Source organism: Bactrocera oleae, chromosome 4, assembly GCF_042242935.1.
Source record: "Bactrocera oleae isolate idBacOlea1 chromosome 4, idBacOlea1, whole genome shotgun sequence".
NCBI classification, from domain to species: domain Eukaryota; kingdom Metazoa; phylum Arthropoda; class Insecta; order Diptera; family Tephritidae; genus Bactrocera; species Bactrocera oleae.
The window spans coordinates 51,001,803-51,019,261 of record NC_091538.1 but is presented as its reverse complement, the minus strand read 5'-3'; the positions used below and the strand labels follow the sequence as shown (position 1 = coordinate 51,019,261).

Below are 17,459 nucleotides of genomic sequence, written 5' to 3'. Positions count from 1 at the left end.
TCTACATTAACTCAATTTAATGTGATTATTACTATATTGTAATATACTTAGTTGCGATGAGTTTTACGACTCTCATATATTATTATTTCCATGCGTGTCTTACCGGCTGCTCTCAAGCTACCTCTGTTTTAAAGCAGAAAATATTTTCAAAATATTTTTGAGAATTTTGAAACTGTCAGTAATTTCCTTAACTTGTAGGTTTGTTTTGTTTCTAAGCGTGTGTCAAAAGAACGCTCAACTCCTAAAAAAATTTATCTGAAAGTGTTTACATTTTAGTTGTCAGTTATATGTTATGCTCCATTTTGTTAGCTTCTTGGTATTTTAAAGATCTTGGCGGCTTTTGGTTGGACAACAGATTTACATACATGCTTTGTTTCAGCGAGTGTTCTTTTGTGTTCGGTTACCAAATTACAGGGTTAAAATTTTGGACACAACAACGGAATGTTACCTAAGCGACTACCACCAAGTATTTTGAATACATAGCATAAAGGCTTGAAGCTTTCTTTTCAAGTCATTCTTGGTCGAGAGTAGATAATTTAAGTATATCTACCAGCTAACCTGCCAGTGGTAACCCGAGCCCAGCCTCATCGATTACTATAATTGCACACAAAAATTGCTGTTTCTATCACAGGGTTGCCATCGTAATCTAATTATAATATTATGTAATTGAATAAAAACTTCGCGTGATATTTACATTTATTCCGACAATAGATATGCATATGACTCAAATGTTTAATGATAATCAGTTCTGACCCACTGCTAAGCGCCATTCTGCCACTTTGTATTGTGGTTATGTAAATAAGTTGGCAGTAATCATATGTTCTATAGTGTTGAATAACGCATTAATTACATTTACATACAAACGATTGTAATAAAATCATTTCCGTTGGTACGGGGCGTGTTTTATTGACACATTAAAGTTGTGTGTCAGCTACTGGCTGGAATACCAAAATTGGTACGAAGATTTTTTTTCAACTTTTATACATTTTATTTTAATGGTTTTAAAATATTTTGATTACCTTTTCAATTTCAGTAAATAAGTGCTTGCCATTCATATATTTTTAAAGATAATTGATAATTTTTTGTTGCATATTTTATAAGAAGTCGCGAAAGCTTTTATATATGCATAAATACATATATTGAGAAGGTGGCAAATGTCACATAGTTTTTATACTCTCGCAACCTGTTGCTACAGAGTATAATAGTTTTGTTCACCTAACGGTTGTTTGTATCACATAAAACTAATCGAGTTAGATATAGGGTTATGTATATATAAATGATCAGGATGAAGAGACGAGTTGAAATCCGGGTGACTGTCTGTCCGTCCGTCCGTCTGTCCGTCCGTGCAAGCTGTAACTTGAGTAAAAATTGAGGTATCTTTATGAAACTTGGTAGACATGTTTTTTGGTACCGTGAGACGGTTGGTATTGCAGATGGGCGTAATCGGACCACTGCCACGCCCACAAAACGCCATTAATCAAAAACAAATAAATTGCCATAACTAAGCTCCGCAATAAGATACAAGACTGTTATTTGGTACACAAGATCACATTAGGGAAGGGCATCTGCAGTTAAATTTTTTTTTTAAAGTGGGCGTGGTCCCGCCTCTAATAGGTTTAATGTGCATATCTCCTAAACCGCTAATGCTATGATAACAAAATTCACTGGAAGCAAATGTTTTTAGCACTTCTATTGACGGTGTGAAAATAGTTGAAATCGGGTGGCAACTCCGCCCACTCCCCATATAACGGTACTGTTAAAAACTACTAAAAGCGCGATAAATCAAGCACTAAACACGCCAGACAAATTTTATCTCTGGGATGGTATGAGATGACTTTATAAGAACCGCGTTCAAAATTAGACAGTGGGCGTGGCACAGCCCACTTTTAGGTGAAACCCCATATCTTGAGATCTGCTTAACCAATTTCAACAAAATTCGGTACATAACGTTATTTTCATATTTCTATATTATAGTGCGAAAATGGGCGAAATCGGACTACAACCACGCCTATTTCCCATATAACACCATTTTCAATTCAATCTGATTCTTTCACTTCCCACTGTGCATATCAAGCAACAATGATTATATCGGGGTAAAACTTTGCGTGAATAATACGTTTAAAGTATGCCACCTTGTGACCAAAAATTGTCTAAACCGAACCGAAACTGTTCAAGCCCCTAAGTACTAAATATGTGGACCCCAGTGCCTATAGTTGACCTTCTACCGAAAATATCAGTCAATCCACAAAGAAATCTCAAACGAGTGTACCATTTGACTTTGCGAGAGTATAAAATGTTCGGTTACATCCGAACTTAGGCCTTCCTTACTTGTTTAATATTCCTATTAATATAAATGAATATATTATTTGTAAAGACCCAACGATATTAAATTAATTATGAATGACAAGTTTATTAAGCCTACAGTATTGTGCAAAATAAATGCAAGTGCATTTTTGAAAATAATCTCAGTGTAATCGACCAAGATGTACCAATCTGATCTAAGCTTAACGCAGTGTAAAATCGTTATCACAGTATCAGTTTGAATTTTAGTCTGATGAATCCACTAGAATAAAACGAGGTTTGCCTATATATTATTAGATTATATTTGCGAACAAAAACAAATATTAATCATCGAAAATCGCTTTATTGTTTTTTGAAATTTTCCCCATTAAGATCTATACATTTTTGCATGCGTTTAAACCAATTATCGAAGCACTTTTGACACGTGAACGCATTAACAGCCGCTCCAGGTGTTGGAAAAACGTTGACCTCTTAATTAATTTTTAACGTACGAGAAGAAAAAGAAGTCATTCGGTGCCAAGTTAGGCAAATTCATGTTTTGAGAGCTCACATTTTCGTGATGAAGGTATGGTGATTCGTCTTCGGTGGTTTGTTTTCCTGATTTCTTGAAAGACTACTGGCAAACAAATGGTTGTGTACCACACTGTTCTGCGTTGTTCTAGTGGTATCGTAGCGGCATGTCTTTTGTTGGATGCGGCTCATCTGGAAACATGCATACAGTCTACTGCTGCTTATTTTCGGGCTCATACGCGTAAATCCACCTGGCACGATGTCATAGACGTGTTTCGAAACATCGCTATCTAATTTTTGAAATATTTCTGTCGACCAATCGATACGAGCCTTTTTTTAAGCGATTGACAAATTGTGTGGAATCGTAAACGTGAATAAATTTTTTCACAATCACAAAATTCATCTTGGAGTCATCTATGACCTCGATTAAATTCACCATACCATCGATAAACACTGGTCCTTAATGGAGCTTCATCGCCAAAAACTGGTTCATCGATACACGGTTGTTAAGTTAATCCACGTCGGAAGTTGTAAAATAAATCGCGCGAAAATGTTCGCGATTTAATTTCATTTTTTTGACCGAGATGAATATTTTAAGTTACTGTAAACAACACAAATAGCGCTCGTGTGTCAAAATGATCTGACTATGTATAGCATCAATACTGTCGACCTTTACGATACAGTTCTGAGCTGGCAAATTGCAAAAGTAGGGAATCGAGTAACCGCTTTGAGCCAAAGGATCTTGGAGTTGCACAGGAGCTGCTAAGCGCACGCGAGGTTCATAGGTCCAGTGCTAGAACGCAAGATGATAGCTCGTTTCCACTCCGATGTGAGTGGGGTACAGGTGGCTAGCTCATCGGCTTGGCAGTTTCTAGCGATTCCTCTACTAAAAATTGTCAAAATGGATGAAAATTCTTTTCGAATGCTTTCATAAAGAATAAAGTTATTTTCGTTCAGTTAATTTTCAATCATATACAATATAGGTGGATTTGCGAGATAATTGAATCAATTTAGAATGAAAATAAGTAAATTTGGTAATAAAACTAACTGTTATCAAATATAAATTTCCACCACCTTTGCATTTGTTTTGCACAATACTGTATAAATTGATCTATTGATTGATTTTTTCTAATTTTATATTGGATTTTTTGTATTTTGTATATAGAGATAAATCCATATACCATGATTGAATAAGCTATTAGGCCTTTCCCCTGCCTCTTCATTAGACACATTACCGCCAAATAATATTGCTAAGTGACTTCGGCCATAGAAGTTAAACAAGTCCAACCGACTGGCGGTAAAATCACATCAAAAATTGATGAGCAAATAGCGAATCGAAGTGTTTAGCGACAGAACTAACAGAATAACTATGTGCAATAGAATATGCTAAGCGCTTTTATTTGATGTCTAGATAAGTAAGCAATAAGTGCGTAAGCTTATGTAAGCACAGCTGTGCTGATATTTGCTCAACTTTATTTTCGGGTAATATTTTTCTATAAAATTTCGGTCAGTAATTAAGCGCTCGACCTTCTAGCTGTATGTAGATATCTGTAAGTATAGATTTAAATGAATGTTATGTCATTATATATGTGTGTATATGTTTGTACCTTGTCATTAATTTTTTCCATTTTACCCCTTCTTTGCAGAGAAACTACACAAACGAACGCATGAGCACAGCTAAAGCAATTACGAATTGTCTCAAAACGACTATCGACGCAAATTTCTAGCACTTAACAGAATTTGAAGATCTCCGTCTTTTAATTTATTCACAATTTGTTTTTTGTTTTCAAAAAATATCGGCAAATCTTTACGCGAGCGCACGCTCACCAATAACCAATTTCCAGTTTTAAGGAGTGTGGCATCTCCTCCACTTCCACGCATATTGCTTTGCAGCAAACAATAACAACAACAGTGTAAATATGCGACGAATGCCAAAATTTGATTTAGCGTTGTCAAGCAAAGCGTCGACGCTGCTGTTGGTGCTGCTGTTCGGGCTCGGCTGCCTAGGCTTTATACAAGCGGAGCGTGATTTCAACTTTAACGACTCGCAGGTATGTACTCGCTAAGTGATTGTTGATTGTTCGGTGTAATATGCCGACTACTATTGCTATGCCGGCGCATTTGCCTTTAACTATGACGTTGAGTTATATTCATATAGGTATACTACAGTGTGGGCTTAAAATAGTTATAACATATATTATATATATAAATATTAAACTTTTTTTTAATCCACCAGTAAATTTTGAGGTGTTATGTTAGGTTAGGTTAGGTTAAGAGGTCGATTCTAACCGAAATCTCACTTAGACAGCTTCGATTTGCAAATTCAGGTATTTTTTTTGAAATTTTGTTATGGTCTAAATCGATTCATGCCAAGGTTATCATGGTATACTTTTGAGTTTCAGGTGAAGTAAAACGTCACAGAGCCAATTTTAATGTGTTAGATGACAAAGCGATTTGTTTTGTTTCGATTTTAGTCGACAAGCATCTCTTCCTGACATGCCTTTTAGGAAAATGATCAGATTGTTTGGTACACGTCTGATCCAAAGAGTTGTTTGGAGCCTCTGCCATCTCTTTTATGCCAGAAGGAACTCGCAGCCGCAAAAATTCTGGTTGTTAACCAGCGCTCGCTTCACTGCAGGTCCATAATCCCCGCTAAGATTCCACTGTGACAGGGCTCCCAAACAAGTCTAATAGTCATGATATCTTAGTTTTTGATCGATTTATTGTGTTTAAATGTTAAAATGTAGTAAAAATTTGCACAACATTAATACTCTGAGCGTCCGTCTGTATATACGCGAACTAGTCGCTCAGTTTTTGAGATATCGATCTGAAATTTTGTTCACGTCATATTCTCGAGATATCTTCACAACATTTGGCATAGATTATTGTTTAAAGCAATGTATAATATAATCTCCAAACAAATTGTTCAGATCGGACCACTATAGTATATAGCTGTCATTTATACTGAACGATCAAAATAAAGTTCTTGTAAGTAAAGTTTTGTGAAGCTTATTATAGCTTCGTTAACGTTTTTATTTTTTTATTTGTGTGTTCACACGTACCCGGTTTACAAATTTTTGTCGCACAGTGTATGTTTAATAACAAATTTATAAATGTAAATATATGTATATATGTATGTACAAATAAGACCGAGTATGGGTGTTTCCTCAGATTTACAACTCCATTGCATTTTAGAGCAATCGCTGGTGCAACATCAAACGACCACGTAGAAGAGGGCTAATAGCTTTATAATTGTTTTTGTTTGTTTGTATGCTGTTTGTATGTTTGTTTGTTTGTTGATTACCAAAAAGTCTAAATAAATAAAAGCGCATTATAGTGCTCTTCCAAGAATCAGCTTCCGTGTTCGAGCCACATGAAAATATTTGGAGTTTAACTTGTTAAAACAAATTCACACACGTTCATAGATTTGAGTAGATATTGCATACATACATATATCCATATATGTACATACATATATATCACACATACACGTCATTTCTGCGTTCAGGAACGCCTTGCGCGGTAAGGCCTACCTGGAAGAGCACTTTGTTTTTTCCGATAATTAATTTTTTATTTAATTTTTTCTTTCATTAAATCTCAGCGCAATCATTTTGATTTTTGTGTGCATACTTTTTGGCCTCTTCCAATTCTTATCGTCTCTATTACAGGTAATCTTATCAGGTCTTCTGTGGATTTTATCATTCTTTTTTTTCGTGAAGACGAATGTGTGTGTCATATGCACATACATATGTATGTATGTGTGTATTTGTTTTTAGTTTTGGCTCTACAGAAGTTTGGACTAAATAAAGACCACTCCTTTTGGCGTGTGTTAGTAGTCAGTATTCTTTTGCCTCTTGCCATTGCTTGGTCAATGAGCACCCGGAAGGTCTTCGAATAGACAAATGCGTGCTGTTCTATAAATAATTTCTTTTTTTTTTGTGCTTTTGTTTTTATTCCAAAAATTTCTCGCTGTGTACGCAGACAGGTAAAAGAATATACGAAAAAAAAAACCAAAAAGAGCAGTGGTAATCTGACTGAATGCGTTCGCGATTCGTAGAAAAGTGCTGAGGCAGATGTTGCTCCATTAATCATGACACCATAATGCACATACACACCTCAGCACATAAGAATATATATCTTTGTATTTGTGATCTTGTTGAAATGGCTGTACTTGTAGGTCCAGGGCGTACACTTCAAAGTGCTCAGTTAAAAGTAAACAGAAGTAACTATGCATGTAGATATCATTGTTGTTGTTGTTAGAAAATTTGTTACTGCTGTTATTACTATTGTTGTTCTCACAGACATTAAATTAAAAGTAATCGCTGAGTTGCTGATCTTGTTCCAGCTTGCCTTTTACTATATTTACTTTTTTCGTTGAAAATTCGAACGCTTATTAAAGAAAACAAGTAAGGAAGGGCTAAGTTCGGATGTAATCGAACATTTTATACTCTCGCAAAGTCAAATGGTATACTCGTTTGAGATTTCTTTGTGGATTGGCTGATATTTTCGGTAGAAGGTCAACTATAGGCACTGGGTCCACATATTTAGTACTTAGGGGCTTGAACAGTTTTGGTTCGATTTAGACAATTTTTGGTCACAAGAAGGCATACTTTAAACGTATTATTCACGCAAAGTTTTACCCCGATATAATCATTGTTGCTTGATATGCATAGTGGAAAGTGAAAGAATCAGATGGATTTGAAAATGGTGTTATATGGGAAATAGGCGTGGTTGTAGTCCGATTTCGACCAAACTTGATGTTCCGAAATGATTCAACCTTTGATTCGTCACCAAATTCGTTAAATAATATTACATATGTCTGACGTAATTCTTTCTTTACATTGTATGTACGGACATGATTCAAAGAAATAAAAATTTTGATAATAAGTTTATTGCACTTCAGTGGCAGTTTCTTTTGAAATTTGTTGTAAGACTGTTAAGTACCGCTAGAACAGTTTTCGTCGACTAAGTTGAGTTTGAGAAGAACTCAAAGTTTTGTGAACTTCAAATTTTTTACAATAGTCAACTTAGTAATATCGAATTCCTTAGGCGAACAAATAATCCAATGAGCAAATCTAAGCTATGCGGAGGCAGTTTATCACACTTTGAAATTTTTAAGACTCTCTCTTCCTCTTTCTTTTTCTCTCTCTCTCTCTCTCTCTCTTTCTTTCTTTCTCCCTCCCTTTCTCTGTGATATCGATAAGAATTTATTTGACTGGATATATCGTTTTATAATGACATTTTGTTAAGAAAACTAAGTTATTTGTAGTTTTGAAGACTCTCTCTCTCTATATCTCTCTCTTCTCTCTGGAATTTATATTAGAATTCGTTTTTTTGCATCTGTGACTCGAATCCTCCTTTCATCATTCGGAAACAGTTTACTACACATTAAAACTTCTTTTGTTTCTTTTTTCTCTTATGAGACTTCTATGAGCACTTTTTAACTGAAAATATCATTTTCATGATGAAATGTTTGTTAGCAAATTAAATTTTTTATATTATATGTTTGGAATTATTTTGCTGCCGTAACTCGAATCCTCTCACATAATTGCTGTGGACTTAGTAATACCGATAGGTTTACTCTTTTGTCTTCTCTCTCTCTCTCTCTCTCTTGAACACGACTCTTTTCTATTCTAGAATTGCGTTTTTATGCAGAAATCACAAATTTTCTATAATTTCAGAGTTTTGTTTTATAATTTTTTTGTGAACCGGAGCCTTTCCTATTTAATTTGGAAGCACTTAAGCTAAACCGACTTGTCTGAAAACTCAAATATAAATATGTATCCTTCTTTTTTTTTGCGTGTACGCAGTAATATCCGCTCTCACATTGCGCTCAGAGAGCATTAGTCTGACATTGAAAGACCCCAATTATTTTCTTTTCCATTTTCAAACGATCAGATATAAAACATTATTTCTTAATTTCAAGCAAAATTTCCTCGCGCAGTTTTGAATGCGCGGTCTAATGACCCTACAGTCACTGGTACATACCCATGTATACATATGTATGTACATACATACACGAGTCCATGGCTGAGGGAAATGAAGGCGAGAAGCGAACGCTGCGAGGATGGGGAACATTTCAATGTTTACATATTTGCACTGCTCGAGTTTTGTTTATGTTCTGATTCAGCTCTGTGTTTGTGTCTACATGTGAATGTGTGTTTGTGTGTGCATTGCAACATAATCAAATATGGTGGCCGAGAATTTGCCGAGAACACACAAGAGAAACTAAAATAAAAGTAGCATCACATGGTTCTGTTAATTGTGAAAGCTTTTTTCCCTCCAAATGTGAGACATTCTTTGTTCTTTTATCGGAGTGCACCTTGTTCTTTTTCTAATTTTTGTTTGTACTGCTTCTTCTTCTTCGGCTTCTGGCCGAGTAATTCAATATGTTCTGCTATGAATGCTATGTATCGGTATGTAAGTATGTATATCGGATGGTATGTTCGTTATATAAGGAAATGCCAAAGCGCATAATCATAGATGTATATATTATATATGTACATATATATTTATTTATATATGGGCTATACAAAAGTACATATGTCCACATTAAGTTGAATGTACGCTAAGTCCATCGTGTTTTCTCTCACTTTGTTATTTAGAAATTACTTTCCATACTTTTGACTTATAATAAATTCAATTGATTATTTGCTATTCGCTAAATATACTTAGTCCTGTCATAAGTTCTGTTACAAGTTCAGACCGATATAAAAATGACACTATTAACGATTTCTAAATAAAGTTAATTTTATTTAATAACGCATATATTAAGTGAGCGATGTACAAAATTTTATTCGAAATGGTCACCTTTTGTGTTCGCACAAACCCTCAAATGTTTCGGTCATTGATTAAAAGTACGTAGCGCGCACAGTTTCTATTGGTATTGCCGACGCTGTTCGAACCAAAGATTTCTTGAGAATCTCCAAATTTCAGTGGGTTATTCCACAGGCCATGTTCCCCAACTCTAAGCACAAACTGTAGTCCAATGTATTCAAATCTGGACTTCCAGACGGTCAATCATTTGCAGCTATGAAACCAGAAATATTGCATTAAGCCACTGCTGGATGGTTTTTGCTTTGTGTGCTGGAGCAGAATCTTGCAGGAAAATCCAATGTTCTCCATTGAAGCGAGTATTGTTTGTCTGCTTTACTTGGCCTTCTAAAACATCCTGCTGGTAAACTTTTGTCCAAGTCTTAAACAATTTTTCACAGAAGTGTAGAGGTGTAACCCCTTTTCAGGAGACTTCCCTCCAAACCATTACAGCAGCTGAATGGTGACCAAGTTGAACACTTGTACTTGTAAATGCATTTTTTGCTCTTTGGAAGTTTTTGCATAGATTTTGTCGTTTTGCTTATTAAAAACTGCTTTAACAGTGAAAAGTTTTTCAACTGTAAAATTGATACTTTTATGCGGAGATCATCTGGAGTCTCGGCGAGTACAACTTAACTGCCGCTAAATTTAATTTTAGCGAGTATTCTCTTAGATTCTAAGCACACGACAAAGTCGCTGGACACCAGTTAATGAGCTCGAGCTGTGCGCACTTTCGAATACCAAATATTCGTTTGTTTCGAGTGCAAAGTATCTCGATAAACCCCGTTTTACGGTCGTCGAAAATCATGTTGTAAATAATTTTGGTCTTTGTCCGTTACAGACTTTCTTGTACGTCCAGTGAGTTTATCCTCTTTTGTGTTCGTATGCTCTGTACGGAATTTCGAAAACCATATTCGAAAACAGGAAAAAGTAACAACGATTCTAATTTGGCGTTTATGGTGTTCTGTCATAATTTAGTTTGCCCTTTAGACATATATGAACTTTAGTTTTTGATTTCATTCATTTTTTGAAGCTTTCTAGCTTTATTTGAAACAAGCTATTGATCCCTGATTTTCATCCTTGACAAACAGTTAAGTTTTGCAATCAAAATTATTTAAAAGCGCCCCTACTTGTTATTTTGTAGACTAATTATATCGTTCTGTAGCTATTGAAAGAACCTGTGTACGCATTTGAACATTAAAATAATGTTGAAAACATAATCAGTACCTGTTGAGATATCTAATGTATGGTTTTAAAGGTATCCCTAGATGTCTATGAAACAATCGACAGTACCAACTGATGAACCTTGTATGCGATTTTGAAGCTCGATAATTTCGAATAATACTAATTGAGGTATTCGTAATTATACCCTGAACAGTGTATATTAAGTTTGCCATGAAGTTTGTAACACGTAGAAAAAAATGTCGGAGGCCTTATAACGTATCTACATATATAACCGGAAAAAGGATATTTATGAACAATTGTTAGAAGTAGAGTCCTCACTCACCTTTGGGCAGGTAAATTTAATTGTAGTCGTACTAGGCTTGAAGACGAGCCATGCGAAGGACTACCGCAACCACACCAGAAATCATTGAGCAAGTTCATAATATTGTTAGTGAAGATCCAAGTGTGACTCAGCATGAAATTGCTCATGTCATAGGCATCTCAGACGAACGAGTACTTCATATTTTACATGGAGAAGCACATATGAAAAAGCTGGGTCGAAACCAAACTAAGTGTATTGAAGTTAAGCGAAATTATATTGAATAAAAAAATATATTTCGTACCAAAAACAGTATTTTTTCATATCGAGCGCGAGGGATCAAAATCAAGTCCTTGTATGAAAGTGTTTTTTTTTTAAAGAAGATATATTTTCTCAACATCAGGCATAACTTATTAACCAAAGTAAAGCTGCAATATCCGAATAATTTCTTAAGATTGGACCGCCATAGCATATAGCTGCCATATAAACTGACCGATCAAAGTTCTTGTAAGGAAGCAAGCTAAGTAAAGTTTCTTATGTTTTTATTTTTAAAGATCGCAACCATTTCAAAAAACCACCTACACCAAAAAAGAACCCTGTTCATAATTTGATTCTGAACTATACCTATTTTATACCCTTATATGGTATTTAAAGTTTGTTTAACTTGATTCTCGGGTTAGTCGCTAGTAATTTTGTTACGCTGTATGTGTGTCTTTAATTTTATTTATTTACTTCTTTCATTTTTTCCATTGCTCTATATAAATAAACATTTACAGGTGTATACCCAAACAATTCAGTAGTTTGTAATTGCTTTGTTTATCTTTGCTGCGGATGGCCATCCGGTTGGCTTGAAAAGGTAAAGGTCAACTTCTTGTATGTGTGTGTTTGTGTATGTACTATGCAGTTTGTAAACAGATGTAATATTTGAAGAGCGTTTACCTGCCATTCGCTGCATAGACATATATGTACAATATACTCATTCATATACATATATATGGATATGTACATATACACCTGATCTTCTTGGCTGTAACCGCACACAGCGCTGATTCAACGCTCTTAGCGAGCCGAATTCGAAAGAAGAACGACATGCATCCACAAGCCAAGCCTAAGCGGCGTATCGATACCACTGAGTCAGCGCTTAAGAAATTAAAAAAAAAATGCATGGCTTTGACTTTATTTCGCTCAAAACCAAACAGTGATTCACTATTTGGAGATTTCGCAGTCTTAGGTCCATACCGGTTTCCGGCTCTTATTACTCGCCCGCTCGCTCCTAAACCTTACGCCTGGTGGGTTATGAGTTCCTTGACTGCTAGCTGAATGTACGTGACTAGCTTGTGCTATTTCTACACACACACACACACGTACGCAAAGAAATTTGCGTTCGTTTCGCCATTCTGCATATCGAGTCTCCCGTCTTCCATTCTGCTATTCGTCCATGCGGGGGCAATCAAAGAAGTGTTTACTTTCATTATTTGCCGATGGATGACGGCACAATAGCCGGCGTTTGGCGGATTATGAGCTCATTAACATACATATTCATTTGCATATGAACGCTTTTAGCACTTCAATGCGTTATTATATGTATATACGTACATATGGTACATAAAAAAAATATATATTAGCCGATTTATTAGACTTGAAGTCTTTTTTGTCTTAATTACTTTGGACGAAATGGTTATAATAGCATGAGACCGTTTTTGGAAAGACAGTCTTCATATAAATATAAATGCATATATTAATTTTTATGTAAGAAGATTTAAAATTTTTTGAATATAATTTTTAATTTAAAGTCGCCAATCCTTATGTCATATTCCTTATGACATATTCGCAAAAATATGGAAAAAATGCTGTTATTTTCTTGAATACTTTTTTACTTTACAAAAAGTGGAGAATTTATGAGCTTTACGACGCCGCGGCATACATAATTGATGAGTAAATTTTTTCACCCTTTTTCGGCACCGTTACATATGTAAGCATTTCCGGTGCTTATTAATAAAAACCTAAAAAATTGCTCGGACAAATAACTTTGAGTTCACAAAAGGCGACACTTTTTTTTATTTCTTTCTAAAAGTTGACGCCAATCCAAACTCCATATTCGACTTAACACTTGTCCAAATTCAGCATTATTCTCTTTTCTATCTTTTTCACAACATTATGAATCATAGACATATACTTTGAGAGCTAGAAAAGGTTTGTATCAATTAAGATTTTTTTTGTAAAAAGTTTAGATCGGAAAAAAGTAGTATTCGTTACCATTGTGCTATTCTGAATTTTTCTTAGAAGAAGTCAAAAAGATATTGATACTTTAGAGGATCACAAAAAACGATAAAGATAATATTGTGACACACAATGTCATAAATGAAACGAACTGTTAAATTTTAATAGCAATTGTACACAAAGCTTTCCCTTACACTGCAAAGCAAGATAAAACGTTAAAGTCGGTTGCACCCAAGCTATAATACCCTTCACAGGTGCATTTCATGTAGCAACTATATGTACATATAACTAAATCTGAAAACGTAACTGGCCAGCGGTCACTATAAATGGTAGATATTATATGCTATAGTGTGCCGATGCGAACAATTTTTGGTCTTGTGAAGATATCTTGTCAAATAAAGAAGGTTTCCGTGAATGGACTTGATTTTTGTCGATCAGTGGGCCGATATGGGGTTTTGAAGAAAAAGGCGTGATTTGTGCAGATTTTCAGATCGATATCTCAAAAACTTAAAGACTAGTAGTATCGCGTATATACTATATATTGTCATATAGACGATAAGATGTGTACATCGAACTTTTAATATTATTTATATTCAATTCCGGACACGACCGCTTTATAGGGAACTAACTGGCCGTGTGAGCAGCGGTGCACTTTATTTCATGACTTTGACTCATCTCCCGCGCTCTATGACGGCTACATCACATATTATGTTACAGCCTAGTCGAGCAGGTTGCCGTTCACCACGCGGATTTTTTCTTAATATTCGTGATATCTTACGAATGGAATGACCGGATCAAATAATTCAAAAAGTTATATATAAGGGTATTGAATCAGTCTTGAATATGAAGTAATTAATTTTGATAAGGATTTATACCAAGGTACAAATAAAGAGCTTTTACAAAGTAGGCATTTCAATGTTTTTTTTAAAAAAAACTAAAACAAAAACAGTTAGATATAAGCTGACGTGACATTTTTTGTAGACAATTATATGTTCTGTAAAGTCGTAGTACATTATTTTTTTCTATAATCAATTTTATTCGCAGCCCACGCTATGTAAGGAATTTTTTAGTTAATTTTTTTTTACACCTTGGGTTACATTATTGGAGATTTAGTCAAGATTCCTGACTTTTTTGAAAATATAATGCAGCCTATGTTCACCGGAGAGGGTATAGCTTTCCAACAGTAAAAGAATTTTTTAATCACAAACAATTAAAAACTTTCCTCTTTATAATAATAGTATAAGTAACTCTTCATTTGGTCTAATGAAATATAAGGTCAAGTTTTCTCAGTGGAAGACAAAATCAAACCCCAGTAAAATAGTAATAGATTAACAAAATACTATTAGTAAATCTTATAATTGCTTTTTAATTTTGCTGCTCTCTGTATTGTTCTCTCATATAGTATGAGAATCTCAGGAGATGATAAGTCTGTGATTTGGTGATTGGTTTGCCGATAGATCATCGACACATTTTTTAAAACCCTAGTTCCCATAATCCCATAGTTCTTAAAGAGTGATAATATTAGTATTTAAGAGGTAAAATCAGCCACATAGAAGACTACTAGAGATGTTAAGCTAATCAGATCAAGACACATTTATTTATAATTAATCTAATTATTAAGGTTGTTATAGCGGCATAATTTCTAAATTGTTTTGTGGACGGTTGTCGAGGTAATCGCCTTGGACGTATGTAAATCCGGATCGGTTCTAGTTAGGGATTTCTTAAACTTTATCTTTTTAAAGTACTAGTAATTTTCGTTCTAAACACAAAGAAAGAAATTTCTCTCAAATTCTTCGTTCACCTTCCAGTTCAATTATTTATGTTGGTATTCCTTTCTTTTCATATTTTTCAGGTTCCATTACTTGAACCACGTGACGAACCAGCACATATCCACTACGGCCATGATCCATATTCGGTGGAGCTGTCGAGCTGTCGCTCGGAAAACAGCGAAATTGTGCTGTCTTTAGTGCTTAAAAGCCACGATTGGACGGATTTGAGTGACAATAAGAAGGACAAAGTACTAGAGAAACTATCTAAGTTCTTCGCCATACCGAAGGTAAGAAAAATGCAATTCTTAACATAAATTTGTCTGCATGTAGGCAGGCACAAAACAGAAATAAGACATAAAATATTAAAAATAAGCAAAATGAACGAAGTAAAATTAACAGTTGACTGATTTACCGTTTTCTACCTCTTAGGAATTCATCGTTATGGAATCTGCCACAAAACGTGAACTCAGCGAAATGCAGAAGGAAGCAATACGCAGAGGTTACAACAAGTGCCATAATAATAATAAACACCCACTGGGACGAGTTAGCTTTGTGGTAAGCAACAAATAAATTAAGAAATTCTCCACAGCGGAAGTAGAGAATGCTAGTCAGTTGAGATTTTGATTGCATTTAATACGCTCTGTATGTTTCTACCGGGTCATAAATATATTTGCATTTATTAACAAATATTAATTCTTTAATGAATTTTTTTTAATAATTTTATTTTTTTTATTTAATTAAATATTTTACCTTTTGTTTGTTTTTGAAAAAAATATATATAAATAAATTTTTTATATAAAATAAATTTTTTTTTTGGTCTAGCTCGGCTGTGGTTCTAAATTTTTCACCATGAGTGAACCTATAAAGAAACAGATAGGTGCTCAGATGAAAGACGGTTCTATTGACAATATAACGGGCGAAAAATTCGGCTGGTGGGTCATTTGGCGAAAGCTCTACAAATCGAGGTATTTAGTTATAAACATAAATATATACGAATATTTTTTTTTAATTTAATAATAAATCTTGTATTTCTTATTATGCAGAGTGCAACGTAATCGCCGCCAAGCTGAGGGTTCCGGCGTTGATGAAGCCGATGATGCCGACTATGATTACGAGTACGATGACGATGATGAGGACGTTGTGTACGTATCCAACCCAATTAAAAAGTAATTTTTACAATATATTAATACTATACTTATACGTCTATGCTTCAAAAGTCAGGCAGCACTCAGTTTAAAAGAAATGTTTAATTGTAAATGCCGTTAGTTGAAAATTATGTTCCGTCTTTTCAGCAACCGATTTCATTACTGTTGAATTGTTTAGACACGATTGTCTTCGTTAAATTTTTTAAAACTTTAGTATCATTTCTCGTATAAAGAATGAATGACAAAAAATAGTATACCAAAAATTGGGTATAACTGGTATTTTCTCGTAACAGAAATTCGTGTATCCCAAATTGATAGATTTTGATTTCTTCATTGTTATTGCTGTAACAGCATACATTATACTACGAACAGTTTTAGGGAATACTGCAGAGAAGATAGCTCTTGCAGTGATTAGTCATACGCCTAGAGGTGGTTTCGAGTGTATAGAGTCATTAATACGCTTTCAGTAAATTAAATAAAGTACAACAAAATTTCTGTTAAATGTTGTAGAGTGTAGCAAGTTGTTGTTTTGGCTACAGCAATAATGTTATAATTTTGTGGAGATAACCGTAAAATATTTAATCATACTTATACCACACCTAGTGTGGTGAACTTGCACAAAAAATGGATAAAAGTAAATAAAATACAAGAAAGCTTCTTTTATATTTTTATATCTCTCGGAAACGACTAACAACTTCCATTTGTAGTTTAACAAACAAAATTTTGAAGCCGAAGCTTTGAAGAATAGCTTACAAAGAATATTGTAAATTCATCCAAGAAATTTCGTGTTCGTTCCTGGTTATCTAGAATCAATCATCCATGCTTGGTAAGATTTAAAGTACTATAAAGATTTCTCTAAAAAATGTGGATGTTATTGTAATGGGTTTTTTAATGTAAAGCTACCTAGATATTGTAATCGGTATCACCTAATGGTAGTTAGGTAATTAGTTTTAAACGCGAACCAATTTTTTTTGGCAGTGAGACGCCCTAACTTAACCTTAAAACTTCAAATAAAGTAAGCGAAAAAAAACTCCCACAAAAGTAAGCTTTTGTACAGATTTATTGCACAACATTTTCCCGCTAAAGTTTCATTTTAGTTTTGAAGTGAAACATAACCGACAATAATGAAAATTTCAAGTTTTACCGTTGCCATAGATAATTTATTAGAAAAATTCGTCTTTTTGAAGTGAAACATAACCTACCATATATAATTTATTA

At 34.4% G+C, this 17,459-nt stretch overlaps 1 protein-coding gene and 1 long non-coding RNA gene across 5 annotated transcripts in view; one reads left to right on the top strand and one right to left on the bottom strand.

The window, feature by feature from the left end:
- Dg (Dystroglycan) overlaps positions 1-17,459 on the top strand; it is a 67,090-nt gene that overhangs the window by 31,836 nt on the left and 17,795 nt on the right. For 2 of the 4 annotated variants that reach the window (XM_070108075.1, XM_014240509.3), the window contains exons 2-6: positions 4,458-4,862; positions 15,180-15,383; positions 15,526-15,651; positions 15,919-16,061; positions 16,140-16,262. In XM_070108075.1, the coding sequence (XP_069964176.1) occupies positions 4,731-4,862; positions 15,180-15,383; positions 15,526-15,651; positions 15,919-16,061; positions 16,140-16,262 (728 nt within the window). In that variant the 5' untranslated portion in view covers positions 4,458-4,730. The remainder of the gene's footprint in view (positions 1-4,457; positions 4,863-15,179; positions 15,384-15,525; positions 15,652-15,918; positions 16,062-16,139; positions 16,263-17,459) is intronic. The other 2 variants (XM_070108076.1, XM_036377249.2) reach the window with 1 other exon arrangement.
- LOC138856955 (uncharacterized) lies at positions 4,180-4,556 on the bottom strand. The gene is made up of 2 exons (XR_011395914.1): positions 4,419-4,556; positions 4,180-4,359 (listed from the first exon to the last, which is right to left on the bottom strand). It is a non-coding gene; the product is annotated as an uncharacterized lncRNA (long non-coding RNA).